The sequence below is a fragment of the Manacus candei genome, unplaced genomic scaffold (assembly GCF_025592945.1).
Source record: "Manacus candei isolate 608988 ecotype Guabito, Panama unplaced genomic scaffold, ASM2559294v1 h1tg000011l, whole genome shotgun sequence".
NCBI lineage: Eukaryota > Metazoa > Chordata > Aves > Passeriformes > Pipridae > Manacus > Manacus candei.
In genome coordinates this window covers 31045521-31062421 of record NW_026138059.1, presented here as the reverse complement: position 1 = coordinate 31062421, position 16901 = coordinate 31045521, and the positions used below count along the sequence as shown (strand labels likewise).

Here is a 16901-nt window from a genome sequence, read left to right as displayed (position 1 = left end):
AGGCAGAATGAAACTGCTTCCAGACAAATGACCATGGTATCGCACCTGTGAGAAACAACCTAATCAGTGTTACATTTTATCTGTAGAAAACAAGAAAAAATTAGTCACAAGACAGTCTCTAACCTACTGAAAAGGTAATCATCACGTAGCAATAAGGATATACGCTATGAAACATCACCCCAAGCATGGCCACACATTTCAGACTAGTTAGGAATCTCTGGTTTTGAACTTTTATAGAAGCACATGAGTATACAGTGTCACTGTAAAATATATGATACAAAAGAAACTGTCAAGTTAAGTTAAAAAAAGACCACAACAGAAAAACAAGGATGAACTTTTTATTTTATATTCCAAATTTAAATGGTAAAGTTATTTTTATGAAGGGAAAAAATTGAAAAACTTCTGAAAAAATTTTTACTTGATAGCTCCCATTTAAACAATGTCTAACAACAGCTACCTATTAGGAATATCAAAATGTTTTAAAAGGGCTTACATTGAAGAAGCCATTAGGGAATCACCAAGAGTAAGCCTTCTGGGTAAATAAGGAGGAAAAAGAAACAGGAAAGAAAACATTTCTTTCTTCACCAATCTGAATTTGACAATGCAAGAAATTTCATTAGATTGCAAGCAAAGTTTAATCTTGTCTTGCTAGGGAGAAATCTGATTACTTTTTCTAGAGTCTTTTCCAAAGACTCTCTCTTATTACATACATTTCTTCAGAAGTAACCAGCTCTGCTCAGGCATCATCCTAGCCATTAAAAACCTTTCCAACAGCATTAGGACAACAAAAGTTAAGCAAGCATTAAAAATGTATTCTCATTTGACACAAACCTTGAAAATATGATTCTCAACCTAGAAATCACTAGACTGTATTTTTCTTCCTGGCAAGGGAAGGGGAATGGGAATCCTTTTTTTTTTTTTTTTTTTACCTCATAAGTGTATGGAGTCTTTAGTATCAGAGCAGAATGAGTTCCTGTCTATTTTCATGAGACAGAGACAAATTTAATAAGAAAACCGAGTCCATTAAAGCTGAATGGAGAAACCCACGTAAAGTCCTCCTTTTCTTTAATCACTAGAGAAAATAATACAGATGTTGCTGGCTTTTACTCAGGATTTGCATGGCACTGCAAAGACTGAGGCTTTCTAGCACAGTGCTGGTGAAACCTTCTTATCAAAGCACACTCATTGCAACATCTTTGATCTGTTGTTACTGTATATCTGCAAGAAGTGACATCAGAGGATGTGCTACCTGCAATCATTTGATGCTGCTTGATTTTTTGAGAGCTGCCTAATTAATTTGGTACAGGGAAAGGGCTAGATTCCTTTGTCTTCTTTAACGTTATTTGTTGAGGTTCAGTTTCTCTTTGTTTTGAGTTAAATAGTTCATTGAGCACCTTAAGTTTGGAACAAATGCAGGCAACCTTATTAGGGAAACTGATTTTGGTATGTACCCTCAAACCAGGATTGACTGTAAAAATGCCTTTCTTATGAAAGATTTTTAAATGGGTAACCATAAAAAAAGAATGCTCCAGAACAGAAGACATGCGATTGAAAATTTAGACTTTTTTGATCCCACTGTGAGTTCTTCAATCCCATTCAGATTATGTGCAGCCCATTAAGTATCACACTGGTGATTCTAGATGAAGAGATCACTTCCAGTTGCAGTAATGGGTGTGTTGAGTATACCTACACTTGGGAAGAATCTACCAGCCCTGACTCAGAGTGATTGCTGTTGCTTGTTCTTGTGTGCAGTGCCACCAAGGCAGAGAAGAACATCAAATCAACCTGATTGACTTGAGGTTTTCCAGATAAACCAAGAGCTAACTCCTTTAAAGTTAGATTGGTGGGCTGTTGATGAAAAGAAGAATATGACAAGGACAGTGGAAAATTGTCACTGGTTTTGTTGTTCATCAGCATTTGGTATGTAATGTGGAATTTCACAAGACTGTAAAGTCATCCTACATGTCTTTCATTTTCTCTAGTTTATTACAAAGACTGGAAAACAGATACTGCTTGCTGAAGTTGGTTATTGAACTCCAGTTTGGTGAACCTAGATCTCCAGATGCATTATTTTTTTTCCAGAGCTCTACTACTGCTAGATAGTCCTCTCTTCAGGGTACCAAAGGGAAATTCAGTAACTGAGACCCATTCTGTTAGAAGCTGATGGTCCAACATTTGCTAAGTTAGTGAAAAAATAGCCTTGAGTTTCCCTAAGGGTGGCTTGAGTGAGTACCTCGAAGTGTCTAAGCAAAATTTCGGATGGTGATCTGGATGTGTTCAAGAAACATCACACGTGCATTGCTGACATTAAGTATTTGCTTAGAGAATTGACCTATGTGAGAGGGTGTGGCAGTGGGACGTCTGTTATTTTGCCATGAGTTGGCATTAATTTCATAAATTAATGAAAGCTTTTCTCATGACTAAGTCTGTCTTATGAAAACTGTTAATTTTAGGGTACAATTGTCCACTCTCCTGCATAAGTACTTTCTGATGTGCCACGTGTTCACGTCTTGCATGTTTGTTTTTAGTTCATAACTATTTTTTTGACATAAGACTTCTGGAAGCCTCTCATTGTACTGTAAGGTACTTAGAGAGCAGCTTGATATAGGTTAGGAAAATTTATCTGTGCATACCTGAAAATGTCAGTTGTGAAATTGAAGTTTCAACCAATATGGATTAATTTCCCTATTTTTTTCCTAATTAATTTTCCTAATTTTCCTAGTAACAAATATCGAACTTCTGCACCTTATACCATGTGCAATGTTTTAATGAAAGTCCACTTTGCTTTCTGTCATGATGGAAAAAGTTTAAGCAATTTGTTCTGCAAATAAAGCATGTTTGATTTTATTTTATTTTTTAATTGATATTCCTCTCCACTCCCCCACCTCGCCCCTGCATGGAATCTGGTAAGAAAAGCCAAGATGCTGAGATACTGGGGAGCAGGTAGAGTGCTTCTGAGATGCATGTGCCAGGACAAGTAGTCTGAGAGAAATTTTTGAAGCTGGGACTAGGGTGATCAAAAAGAGATGGAATATGGAGTAAGATGTGGAAGTGTGTAGATTGGTATCGAGGTAAGCATGCTGTCAGAGAGAGTAGCAGCAGTGACTGCTAGAGGCTTCCTTCTTTAGGAATTAACTAGACTCGAGGGAGGAAAAACATGGGTACCAGTGACTGAAGGATTTCCATTCACTGGATGAGGACTCATGCAGATATAAAGAGTACATTTCTGTTTTCAGGCCTTTTGGCAAGTTTGGAAGAGCTGAAGACCTAAGGAATGTAAGACTTGATTCTTCCAGATTACTGAGTTGGAGACAGGTTTCCCTGTCACTTACTGGAGGAAATCTGAGGTCTGTGTGTTCAAGTAAAGATGTATGTACAGTAATTTTATGCATGCCCTGAACCTCCTGTCACTGGACCAAAGAGGAGAAAAACTTCTCAGTTTTGCAGTTTGGAAATTCTAGCGTTTTTTGTAAAGGACCCTTTAAAAAAGGACTTGAAGATTCTACTTTCTTTGCTAATTTGACAGTGAACTACTTTTAAAAGGAATATTTTGCTTGTCTAGACAGGTAAACAAAGTAAAGTTAGATTATTTTTTTAGTAACTTGCAATACTGTAATTTAGACAGGCTTGATGTTAAAGAGTGAGCTGTGGGGTTTGGGGTTTTTTTGTTTTGTTTTGTGGAAAATAAGAGAGGTCAGATGACTGTATGTTAGGGTTACATGGCAAGACTGTTCCTGGTATACTTAGACTAACATACAATCATTGTGAAGACATCTGTAATCCATTTGTTATGGTTATCTTACCTGCGAGATGTTAGAAAAACTTGTGCACCAGTAACAGTAACAAGTGTGTGACCATGAGTCTACAGCTTGTTTTGTTATTTAACAATGCAGAAAAAACATGCTAAGGTCATGAGTTAGTGTGCCCTGTTAAATTCGTCCTTAGGATATTTATAAAATCTAGGGAAAACATAAATTTTGTTGTCTTTTTAACCGTGTTTCTCACTTGTTAAATACTTCTGACAGAAGAAGCTGCCCTCTTACTGTGTTCAGGAATTGCTTTAGTAACTTTGATTTTAATCCCTATACTGTATGTGTGTGTGTAATTTTTTTTTTCACAGATGGGAAATACTTTGGTCTGAGGCACCTACAAAGGTGAATGGTCCTCAGGCTCGGCAGTTCACACCTTGTATCAAACAGATAAACTTTCCTACAAACTTAATCCGACTGGAAGTGAACAGCTCTCTTCTGGACTATTACACTGAATTGGATGCAGTAGTGCTACATGGTGTGAAAGAGAGACCTGTGCTTTCACTAAAGACTTCAATGATTGATATGAATGATATAGATGAAGATGAGGATGAAGAAAAGTATGGCTGTGGAATGGACACCCTTAATAAACAGTTCAGCATCGTTACCCTCAGGGAATGGCCGACTAACGGATATTTTGATAAACTGCCTTATGAGGTAAGAAAAGAATGTTTATACTCAATCATTGTCTTGATCATTAAGGGTGCAAAGGTGCTTTACAGGGTATTGGTCGAGATTGGTTACAGTTCCTTGCGAATCCCTGTGAATTCCTTGTGAGTTTCCTGCAGTTATTGTATAGGTATGCCTGAATTATGTAAGTCTATCTACTTCCATGGATGGATGTTAGGTATTTGCATAGTTACTGCACTCTTATTGCTCAAGAATCTGTGCATTCACACACAGTTTTTACACCAGTTATTCTTGCCTTGAATTTCCGGCTCTTGAACTTGGAAGCTTCTAGCAGTTTTCCAATAGTTTTTAGTCCTCATGCTTGACAAACAAAATATACGAAAGAGATATGAAAAGGTTGAATCAACATCTGAAAGTGGAAATAGTTTTTAAGATGCTAAAAGTTTGTTTTCCTGTTCTTTCTCGTACAAAACTTACAGAACTTTGTTCTAGGGACTGCCATTGTGTTTTCATATTATTATGAAATAAGCTTCTTCCAGCCAGCTAAGTTTTGAATCGTGGTGCAGGTAAAATGTCTTATAGATGGACTTCTGTACACTGTCTTGTTTCAATACTTGCTACTTTTTGTTCTATCATTAGCACAGAAAACAGTTATGAATAAACTCCTTTCAGATCCCCTGGAAGCATGGCAGTTGTGATTGTGCTCAGAGTCAGTAGATAAATATTTTCTTTCCTGTAATTTCCAGTATAATGAGATTCTGGAGTATGATTACTGAATACTGTGTGCAGGCCAGGCCATTCTCAGTGGGATGTAGCTGTTTATGGAGGCTGGTACCCTGGTTAGTGTAAGAATTGAGAGACAAAACAATTATCTTCACCTCTCCTGAAATAAACTGTTTGCGCATGGTGGAAAGGAGCCTCTACTTGCCAGTCAGACCTCTGGGCTTGGGCAGGGACAAGTTTGTTCCTGCTCTTCAGTGTGCTGCAGTGTGCCAAAAGCAGCAAGTATGGTAGCTCATCCAGTGCTCAGCGTGCTCCTCACTTGAACTAGTCTTGCTTTTGAAAGTGAAGGGAGTGTGCTGAGATGCTGCCGGTGATTGAAGGGCACTTGCAGAAATATCTGTTCAAATCAAATACTGTTTTGGTTTTATGACATCTTTTGTCTCTAAGTACCCCAATTTGAGACATGAGGACCATGGTTGAGTGACCATGTGTCCTAGTAACCTACAGAAGTTTACTGTGCTTGTAAAGAGGAAAGAGAAGGGAAGAGAATGTAACAACTCTTATCTTTCTTCTCTTGAAACCAAACTTGAGTTTTGTTTGGGTCTTTTTTGTTGTTGTTGCAGTGGAATAATAAATGAGGATACTAACTTCATCCTGAGTTAGCTCTAGTGGTGGTTTGTTTTTGATTTTTTTCCCTAGAGCCAGTGTATTACTTAATATATTTTACTGTTGGTGCTTGAATATCAGTACTGAAGTAAAAAAAGGACTTTGCATAACTGTTTGCAAATATGTTGGTTTTAGTAATTCAAATAAATTAATTGTAGATAAAACTTCATTTAAATATAGGATTTTTTCTTGTTTGAAAAGGGTGGATAAATTGATTTGTAGTATAGTAGAATACCAGAGAGATGAATCAATCTCTTTACTGTTTCATGTGATCACAGAATCATTAAACTTGAAAAAGACTTCTAAGATCGTCAAATCCAACTATAAATGGTTGATTATACATATTAAAATTTTAATTTAGGGAATGTTTGTGTAGTCTTGTTACTCTTATGAACTTCTGTCTTCATGTACTTTTTTGTATTTTTCTGCTTTCCTGTTTGTCTACCAGCTTCCTTTTTTTATCCATTTTTTAACATGTTTGGTTCATGAATAAGTTTATATGGTCTATCAATATCAAGAACATTTTTTTTCTTCTGCCTTGATTTAAAGAAACTGAAAATATGGGTGGAATATTTGTCAGAAAACTAGAAAAGACTGTTTCTGGACTGGTTTTGTGACAGCAGTAATCCCAGTCTACCTCCTTCTAGTCCAGCTGGAAGGTTTGGGCATCAGAAAACCAAAAATGTTGTACTTTGTAGTGTGACAGTTTTTTATCATATTGGATATGGGAACAATGCTCTGCATGCTGTCTTCAAGACTGACAAGTGTCAGAGTTTTCTGGGAACTGTTCGAACTGTGTAAAAATGAAGTAAGGCAACTACTGACTCCTTCCAGTTTTCATTTATACAGTATATGAGAAATTGTATCTCTTTGTAAGGGCATATTGATTGTCAATGTGTAGCTGTCCTAAGTCTTCATACATATGCCTATTCTTTATTTGAGTTGTTTTGAGGCTTTTTCATACTACTCTCTGTAATTCACAAAACACACAGGCTGAGTGGGTTGTGCTAAGTAGGCAGCAGTTCCTCCAGTCTTTGTTTTGCCTTTGTTGTCTTTCTGAAACTTCCATAGACTATCCTTTCGTAGACTGTGGTGTTCCTCAAAATGGCATTAGGAATGGCTTGATGCACTGTGAGCTCAAAAATCATTGTAAGAATTCTAGAGAAACATTATGGACTGTTCCTGCCAAAAAGCTGAGAAAAATGCTTGACTCACAGGCACTGACTTCTGTAGAAAAAAGTGTGAACTCTTGGATGACCTAGGTGAGAGAATTTTTCTTCCCTGATCATGGATGGTGTTAACCAGCCCTAAATAGCTGTGAAGTACTTGTACTGTCTATCATCTCCTCTCCAGAACTACCTTAAAATTGAGAAAGAATTTTATAGGAGACACTTCATGTCCTTGTCTTTCTTCTCAGTTCTTTGACTAACTTGTGCAGCATGTAAAGTGGAAGGAGTATGGCCTTTAGTCTTAGTTGGCTTTGCAGAAATGCTTGAGACCTGAAGGCCTGAACAAATTCAAAGCCTTTGGGAAAGGTGAAGAATACCTGTCACAGCGTACATCTTGTGCAGTTTGGGACTCACCAAGATGTGCCAAGTACCAAAACCCCGACTTTTGTTCTCCAGAGGAGAGTCAGGAGAAATCCTGCATGCTGAAGTCCAAAATATATTTTTTATATAAATGTTGATATAAAAAGATACAAATGACATCTTAGTCATTCCTTGAAGCTAATTTTTCCAACAGCTACCTGTAAGATTTATGAACTGTTTGTGTCTGCTGGGGAAGTGAATTTCACTGTTAAACGAGGATTTGGCACCTCTGTTCTGCGAAATGGGTCCCAAAAGTAAGATCTGCATCCCTTAAATGGTACTTAGATAGACGAATCAGAGCAATAAGCAAGAGCATTTTTAAGTGCAATATACTTTTTTCCCTTAACAGTAAACTTCTTGCATCTTTCCAGAACAAACTGTTGTAGACTTCCAAGATTTTATGCCTTTCTTTGCAAAGGGAAATTCATGAGGTTCTTATAAGTTGTCCTAACAGCTGATGACCATATGTCACAAGATTCCTTTCAGCTGATAACCAATATACTGCCAGTTGCTGTAGCAGATTAGACTGACTAGTGGCACGTGGAGAAGATCCCTCCAACTTTAGTCTTCCTTAGTTGTTTGATTGTGCAATCTGCCAGTAAAATCCTTTTCTGTTCTTCGGGTCAAGAAGGGTCTTAAAACTTTTACAGCCTTCTACTGCTGAAAGGATCAGAGCCTGTGGCCTGGTGATGTAAAATCGACTCCACTAAAGCATGTTATGTGAGTAGAATAAAGAAAAAAGAGACTTAAATGGTTGTGTTTTGTGAAACAGTTGCAAGATCCACTTTTCAGGTGTTCACGTGCAGTATTGAATGTGCATGCATTTGCTGGTGCAAACCATACGATTGTGGAACCAGGGTTCTGTGTTTTCTTAAACTATGTTGAGAAAGGTCAAAAGCTCTAGAATACCATCTTCTCCTTCCTGCCTTTTCCTCTTTGTGCACATATCCTTTGTCCTTTATCTGAGCATGTTTTAGTATCAATTCTGATTGGTGTCCAGGCTGTTGTAGCAGCTCTGGCTGCAGAATGAAAAAATTGCAAGTCATTCATTTGCGTGCTTCTGAATGAGTGGTGTGCATAAATCTGTGTATTTTTGTATTGTAAAATCATTTCATCTTCACGTTGGAGAACTGAAAAAGGAAATTCGTAGAAAGTGCAAATATTGTAGATTTGACCATCATCCAGGCATTCTTTCTGACCAAGTCAAGTTCTGCATTATTGTGCTCTAGCCACAGAAAGTATTTTATTAGGTACAAATGGTTGTTGCTTGCTGTTATTCAACAAAAAAGCTTTAAAATACTAGAGAAGCTTTTGGTTCAGTAAGTGTTATTAGGAACTACACCATCAGTAAAATTTTACTCTGTGTACTGAAGAGTGGAGATCCTCTCTTAGCTTTTAAGCAGCTTTGCAATAGGTAAGATGTCATTTTTTTTTCTCGTGTTATATTTTTAACTGATCATTCAAAAAATATGCATATATGTGAGCTACTGCAATCAGGGACTATGGTGATGATAAAACACACATGGGTTGAGTATGAATCAGGATCCTTTCTGTACTTAGCACACAATGATTTTGTTTACTGCTGTTTGTTGAATTGTTTTGGATAATTATGATTTGGAAACCTCCAGTTCTTGGAGGTTCTCACTGTAGTGACCATTGATCTCACCAGATGTTTAAAGCTGGCGTGTGCCATGTTTGCCCTGGAAATGGGAGAGAAAGTACTTTTGTACTTTAAGTCCATCATAGCCTGAAAAGGCAATCAGTGTTGTATAAATTATGTTTTGGGTTCCTTCTTATATTTCCTTTTGTTGTTTTTCCAATAAACTTTGTTTTTATTGATCAATTTTATAAGAAATTGTGAAATGATAATGATTGTCATATTTTTTCATAAAGGCAGAGTAAAAACTGTTTGTAAGAAACTGCATTATGAAATTAGTTTTCAAAGCAGATAGTCAGTTCTGTAGCATTCTTGGAATTGCCATAAACACAACCTAGCACAGTACAGCCTATCATGTCACATACTCATGGTATCAAATTGTATGTTATGCTAGGATACACATACATAAAAATCAGATTTCTGACAGACACCAGACTCCAGGCTAATGGTGATTAATGGTTATTAGCCTGCACATTTGGAACTTGTTACCCTTCTTTAATCAAGAGCCAGAAAAAGAGCTCTTTATAATGTAGTGTCATGGTAGTGATATTTCATTGTATGTTTTCATTCTAGATGTTATGAAGTAGCATAATTTCAGTAAAAAAAAAAGACAGATTTCTTTTTTTTTTTCTGATTGAGACCTTTTTGTGTGGTGAGAGTTCTCATCTCACATGTGGAAAGATTGCAACAATCCTGTATGTTATGAAATACTCATTGAAGTCGTCAGTTAGTGTAAAGGGACATTGTTGAGGCATTTATAGTTTCATTCACCATTATCTGTACTGCTCGGAACTTACAAAATGACTTTTTTCTCATTGAAAAAAATTTGTGTTACTTTTGCCTTTATCAGACATTATTATGTCACATTAATTGTAGACATAAATTCAGCTAACTGTACAGCCTTTGCAGAGCTTACAGCTCTAGAAATCTTAGTATGTAACACAGGAGAAAAGTCTGAGGGAAAAGGCAGTAATAAAATAGATATTTAGGTGGCTTACAGAGTGTGGAATGGCTGAATGGTTGAAAAATAGTTTGAAGCTGTCTTTCAGAATATTGAAAATTATTTTAAGTGAATTGATGATCTTAGAAAAATAGGTATATGTTTAAGTATCTACTGTTCAGAATGATGAACAAAACTGTGTTAAGCAACTTTAAAGCTTAAGTGTGGGACTGAGCCAAGGAAAAATCAAGATACTAACTTGGGATTATATCTATGTTAGCTCCTAGTTATTTTGGTCTTTCTCAGATTCCAAAATGTCAACAACCTAAATGTCAGTTGGGTGCAAACTTTGTTGATTATCATATATTAACTGCAGTGCATTTGTATATTACTGTTACATTGAAATGGCTCTGCAGGTCCTCTGCATCAATTTGAGTCTTAGTTCCAGACACCTGCAGAAACAAAAAACCTAGGCTGTTTTTAGGGGAAAGGAAGAGCAAGGAGAAGGGAAGAGGGGAGGCTGGAAATCAAGCATGAGAGAAACTGAAGTATATCAAACACTTTATTTTGGCATTGGAGTTGAAGTTAAATTTTTTAAGAGTCGTAGATCATGTTTGAAATCCAAATGCTAAATCTGGAGCTGAGTAGGAAGTAACATTTTCCATTTTGCAGGAAGTTGAATTGTTTTCTTATTTCTTCTCTTCCAAAAATGAAGCGGGGAGGAGGGGAGGTGGAAGGTAGCTGCATCATAAACTAGTACACTGGAAGTACAATCTGTTTGGATCTCACGAAAAGCTCCATTTTTGTTTTATGTCAAGCATTTTATTCTGATTTTTGGCGGATTTGTTTTATGAATCCTTCTAAAACATTAAAATGAAACATGTTGGTATTTTGAAAGGACTGAAGGATTTTCTTCAGTTTAAGTTGATTTGCGGGTGGTTTTGTTTTTTTAATTTACACTGATTCATTTCAACAAGTTATTGTTTCCCACTCTGCTTGAAAACAGTCAATTTTACTTATATAACTTGAGTGCACATACTTATATCTGTCAGAGACAGCCCTGATAAAGTAGACATTAATTTTTAGATTTCATTTTTCAAGTCCATTTTCTCTCAGTTCCTAAGTTAAAGGAGATTTTTTTTTTTTGGGGGGGGGTGTTGTTGTTTCCTAAAGTGAGTATTTATGTCTCTGTGTGTGTTGATTTTTCTTTAGAAAGGAAAACAGAGCGTGATAAGAGAGGAGGGATATTTCTTAGTTTCTGAGTGTGAGATAAGTCATTACAAAAACATTTATAGTGATGCTAGTCAGAAGGGCTGGTGATTATTCTGAAACTCAGATGATTCAACTGATACAGATAAAAAGGGGATTTTGCCTTTCAGATTTGACTCTAGCGTAGACCAAAAATGCTCTCAGAGTATTACAGGAAGGAAGAGATTATGTTGTAAAAGAAGATATGAATATGTTAAATTTTTTACCTGGTTGCGTAATTCAGAGGAGAGGATATAAAATAGAAGACAAAACACTGATTTTTTTAAATCAGGGAGAAGAGGAATAAATCTGAAATCAGTTCAAGGTGTGGGGAAACTGGGACATGGTATGGTTTTTCCATGTACTTTGCAAATATGCTCCCATCTGAAAAACCAAATCCAGAGAAGAAAGAGGATGCCAGTTCTGTGTTCTGATCAAGGGCAGGGCAGATATTGTGAAAGGAAATATGTAAACATAGTGTTTACATATATATCACTGTTTAAATTAGCATGGGTAAAAAAATTTTTAATTTGAAAGCTTCCTGTCACTTTCATATGCTGATTTGCTTTTTCCTTTCTTGTTTAGTATGTTGTCAAATTGAAAAGGCAGTGCAGTCCTATTTAATAGTTAATCAATGATTTTTTTGAAAAGTTACTTTTAACTAAAAGGTTTTACTTTTCTTTGAAGTTAGAATGTCTTTTCTTATTCCTTTACAGTTTTCCCTTAACACCTCAAGTGCTATATGACCACCTGTGACTTTTTTTTCTGTTTTTAATATAGCTCATCCAGTTGATTTTGAGTCACCTTACAGTACCAGACCTGTGTAGACTAGCACAAACTTGTAAGCTACTCTATCAACATTGCTGTGATCCTCTACAGTACATTCATCTCAGTTTACAACCTTACTGGGCAAGGATTAATGACACATCTCTGGAATACCTACAGTCTCGCTGCACTCTCATCCAATGGCTGAATTTATCTTGGACTGGAAACAGGGGAGCCATCTCTGTTTCTGGATTTAGCAGGTCAGTGTTAAATGTACAGAAGTGTTTTGACAAACTCTGTTTGCAGAGCTGCTGTACAGTAGTTTCACTGAGTATTTGAAACCTTATTAGAAGACAGATTATTTACTATAAAGGGGGGGATTGTTATGATGTAGAAAAAGACATCAGTTAAAACAGTAATAGATACTGAAAGCAGCAGCAGAAGTCTGTTTCAGTTTGTAGAGTCTACGTGTTCCAAGCTGGTTGTGACTGAAAGGCTTCTTCCAGGGGGCGCAGTGTTTTGCTTTCTTCTGGGCTTCTAAAACGCTCTACTAAAACTGAGCTGTCAAAAATCCATCTCAAGAGGAAAACGTTTGTGATTGTTCTTTGTACAGATGAGTCATCAGTAGGACTGTATTAGAACAGCTGTAGTAGTAAACTGATTGCGTGCTTGCATGGTATGAGCCAAGTAATCACTAGAGTCCAATGTAAATGCAAATATTTTCATAAAAATGATTTAAAACATTAGTCCTCTTGCAAAACAGGGGGGTTGCATGTGCATACTCTATTGAGTTGAAAATATGACTGCTGTAGGTCATTAAAATAGCAAATTTGCAGGGATTCTTCTCTGTATAACAGCCGTGTTCTCTGCTTTCTTTAAGATATCATTTCTCGCTTCTTTGCTCATTAGCATTAGTTAAACAGCTTCTATCAATGCATTTCATTTAAGCAAAAATGGCCCCTTCAACTAAGGGGTAATCAGCAATGTCAGGTGAAAGCAGAAATGGACTGATAAGAAACAGACGTGTTTAATATATCTGAAAAAGTTGTCTTAACTTGTCTGAATAAAAAGATTAAATCGAGTATGCAGACATTTTCTTTCCTTTTGTGTCTGAGTGCCTTACCTGAGGAAGTAAAATATTTTTAAGAAATACTTTGTCAAGATGAGAATGTTGCTTCTGTTTTTCCTGACCTTCCAGTATAATCCAAGAAACCTATGCTCTTTTGTGCTTGTTGGTAGAAAACGCAAATAAGCATCAGCTAGTTGTGGAATGGGGTACAAACATTTCTTCTGAATTTGGATTTCATATTAGATACATTATGCAGAGGATAAATATGCAAGCTTTAATTGAGAATTCAACTCTGAAATCATGAAGTGCTTGCTTTCTGATGCTTGGCTATTAAGTCTGTCTTCTGAAAACGTACGTGCATCTTCGTGGCAGCCTTTTTTCATTTTCATGAATTTGGTTTTTTTAACAGAGTACTGCTAAAAATTTTTGTAGTCTCGAAAATAATTATTGCCAAATTTAGAGAATTATAAACTATATAGTTCTGGTATTTCTGACTTCCAGTTAGTTGAAAATAGCTTTATTGCTAATTACTTTTTTTTTTTTGCTTCAATGCTTAACTAATAGTGGCACTTATGTGTATTCAGCATTTCTAAAATAATACATATTCATTATTTGACTATTAATAATCTGTGAATAAACATGTTCAGTTTATATTTGTTATAAGGGATTATATTTATTTGTAACAAGGGGGGAAATGTTTTTGGACATTGATGCAATTCTGAAGTTATCTGCAGTTTTAGGAAAAAGTATTTCTTGGAAGAGGTGCATGCAGTCTGGGAATGGGAGATGCAGTTCAATCGTGAATTTCTGAAGAAAAGTTATAAGCTACATAATTTTCATGTCTAAATTCTGCTTATAATTTTCCCTTCTGAAACAAAACTTCTCTACTCTAACTAGGTCTGGTTTTATATATTTTCTTTTTTCTATTGCAGAAATAATTTTACAACTCTTTGTTCTGTAAAAGTGTCTTTTCTAGTAAAATTTCCCAACACAATTTTTCTTTTGGCATTCTTCATCAGCATATTTGTCAAATTTTCTGGCCTTCAGGAGAGGAAAATTTGCTACTCATTTGCTATGAAAGTATCTAGTAATAGAGGAGTCTTACTAGAATAAGACTTGCTTTTCAAAAGTGTTAAGGTAACTTTTGTCAAAAAAGTAGCTTCCTGGTAAGAGATACTTTTCCTTGGCAGATAAATTTGTCAATAAATGATGGTTCTATTGCCCTGGCTGTCATTAAGATGCAACCACCTTGGGGATATTACAGCATCCAGGACACATAACCATGAATTCCCACAACTTTTCCTTTTTTCCAAAACCAGGACATCTATAATTCGGTGTTTTTGTCAGCATTTGGTGTTACAGTTGGCACTGTGGAATTCAAAACTTTACAGTTTGTTATGATTTCTGCAAGTCAGGACACGTTTAAATGCTACTCTTGCTCAAATCTTATTTTGGAAAATATCTTTAAAAAACTTTTTTATCTGTAATTTCTTATGACAGTCTTAAAAGTAGTAGCTTGTATAAATTTGTGTGTTGCTTTAAAATGTTCATATATGCATGAAATTATTGAAAATATATATTTTCTTATAAAATGTATTGAAGTGGAAAGTTTTTTAAAGAGTAATTTTAAAAAATGTGACTGAAGCAAATACTGTATTATCATGAGAAGACAGAATGCTTCAGGCATATGAACATCCTGAGGCAAAGCTGAAGGTATTTTAACTTATTGATAACATCTACTCCTTAGGGCTAAAAATTACTATCATAAATTTTTCACTTTGGCATATAATATAAATTAACTAAACTTTATATTAGATTGAAACGAAAGTGTACCAAAAAGTGAAAGACAAATGAAATGAGTATCTGAGCAGTCTCAGGAGTCTGGAATGCAAAATGACTGGGATTAAGGAAAGATTTCACAGCAATCATTACATAAACAGCTCTGCACTTCTCTTGGCTTTAAAGGTGTGGTGGATCTCTTCATGCCAGGTGGGAATATCAGCGTGGGAGGGTAAGACCTATGTAAGAAGAGTGAGACAAATCAAACTGGAGGTGTACTAAATATCGAGGTGTTGAATAAATACTCTGAGGTTTAAATAGCTGAAGGACAGTGACAGTTTAAAAACAGGAGTTCTGTATGCAGATTTCTTTGGATCACTGATAATGCCATTAACCTGTTTAAATTCTTCTGCTTTAAATATCTGAGGTATTAAAATTTTTATTTACATCTGACATTTTATACTGTGAAAATGAATTAATAGTGTTTTATTTTCAGGTTAGTCGTGCAGTGTTTGCATGTCAAGCACATCCAGGAATATTTCTTTAACAATTTTGTTGTTCGTGTTTGAAGGCTTTAGTTGCTTTTAGTAGAAGTGTAGTTTGACAATGTTTAGCTTGGCGAGACTTTGCTACAAATCAGACAAGCAGGAAGGTCAGAGAAATTACTGAAATATGCAGCAAATAGTCACAGAAAATAGGAGTAATGTGGCTTTACAGGGATTCTCAATTTAAAAATCATGTCTCATCTCTTGCTTTAGTTTCCACAGGTTTTTGGTAAAACTAGGGTTACTGTAACTGACATTAAGTAATAATGTTGGTTTTGCATTTTTTTCTTGAAATAGTTTAATCTGTGTTGAGAAAAACACAAGATCAGGTACTCAATATTCTTCCTACTTGCATGCAATGTTTTAGAATTTGGTTACCAAAAAGAATGTGTAATATGTGCTAGAATGGAAAATATCATTGTAACAATTAGAATAGCTTAGAGAAAGGGAAGGTGACTTAATTTTAATCATCTTACTAAGTCTCACTCTCAAGCATGCATACTTGCATGCACCAAGACAACCGAGACATGTGTCCAAATCAATTTGTGTAGCATGTGGTCTCACCATCCTATGCTGCTTCTGTCCTTCATCTCCTAATTTGTGTGTCCTGAGAAACTGCTCATACATACATTCAAGGATCTTCATGACCTGCTAATCTGACTTCCACCAACACACACCACCGCACCAGCCCTTGTAATGCCATTTGTTCTTTCTCGTGCGTCTGCACCTCTATGTACCCAGCTGTTCTCCGCTCATACCAATCTTAACACTTTTGTTACAATTATCTGTACTAAATGCTGCTGCTGTCATGTAACACAGCAACCTTGAAAGGAAAAGCATCACTGTGAATATAAAAATATCTGAACATGTTTTTAAGAAGCATATTAAAATGTAATTCTACAAACCATTGTATTAAACGCAAGACTGTAACTGCAAGACAGGAAGTCCTCTGCTGAGTTTGTGCAAGTAATCATATAGATAGAACTACCATAAGAAGGAGAAAACCTCAGGATCTTAGAAGTGAAATGAGAAAGAATAAAATCCAAGTGAATTCTTGACATTTTTCTTGTCTGGTGGCAGGCTCTGGAAATAGGAGACCTGAGTGGCTGGAGGGAGCATGCAATTGGCTTGAAGCAAACCAAAATGGATCTTTTCAGGAAATACTGATTCTAGCAGGCCAATACCAAGGAAGGCCAGGCAAATGGGGCAATGTTATATCTGTTAAGTAATGGAGGTAACATCCCTATGTGGATGCTAGTATAAGGTAACACTACAAAGGAAAGTGCTAAAGAAAAAAAAACAATCTATCCAACCCTATGTTGTTCACAAATGGAAGTTGCTTCCCCTCTCCACCCTACCCCTCGGATAACAGATTCAAATGTATGTCAGTGAGTATAAAATTAGTACTGAAAATTTTAATTGAAAATAGATTTGGTAAAATCAGCATGATTGACAACTGTTGTGATAATTGTGTTTAAGAA

At 36.0% G+C, this 16901-nt stretch overlaps 1 protein-coding gene across 3 annotated transcripts in view; it reads left to right on the top strand.

Annotated features, from left to right (window-relative positions):
• The window catches only part of FBXL4 (F-box and leucine rich repeat protein 4), a 62506-nt gene that overhangs the window by 13046 nt on the left and 32559 nt on the right, over positions 1 to 16901 (top strand). For all 3 annotated transcript variants that reach the window (XM_051778196.1, XM_051778197.1, XM_051778194.1), the window contains exons 4-5: positions 4121 to 4466; positions 12043 to 12287. In XM_051778196.1, coding sequence (XP_051634156.1) covers positions 4121 to 4466; positions 12043 to 12287 — 591 coding nt within the window. The remainder of the gene's footprint in view (positions 1 to 4120; positions 4467 to 12042; positions 12288 to 16901) is intronic.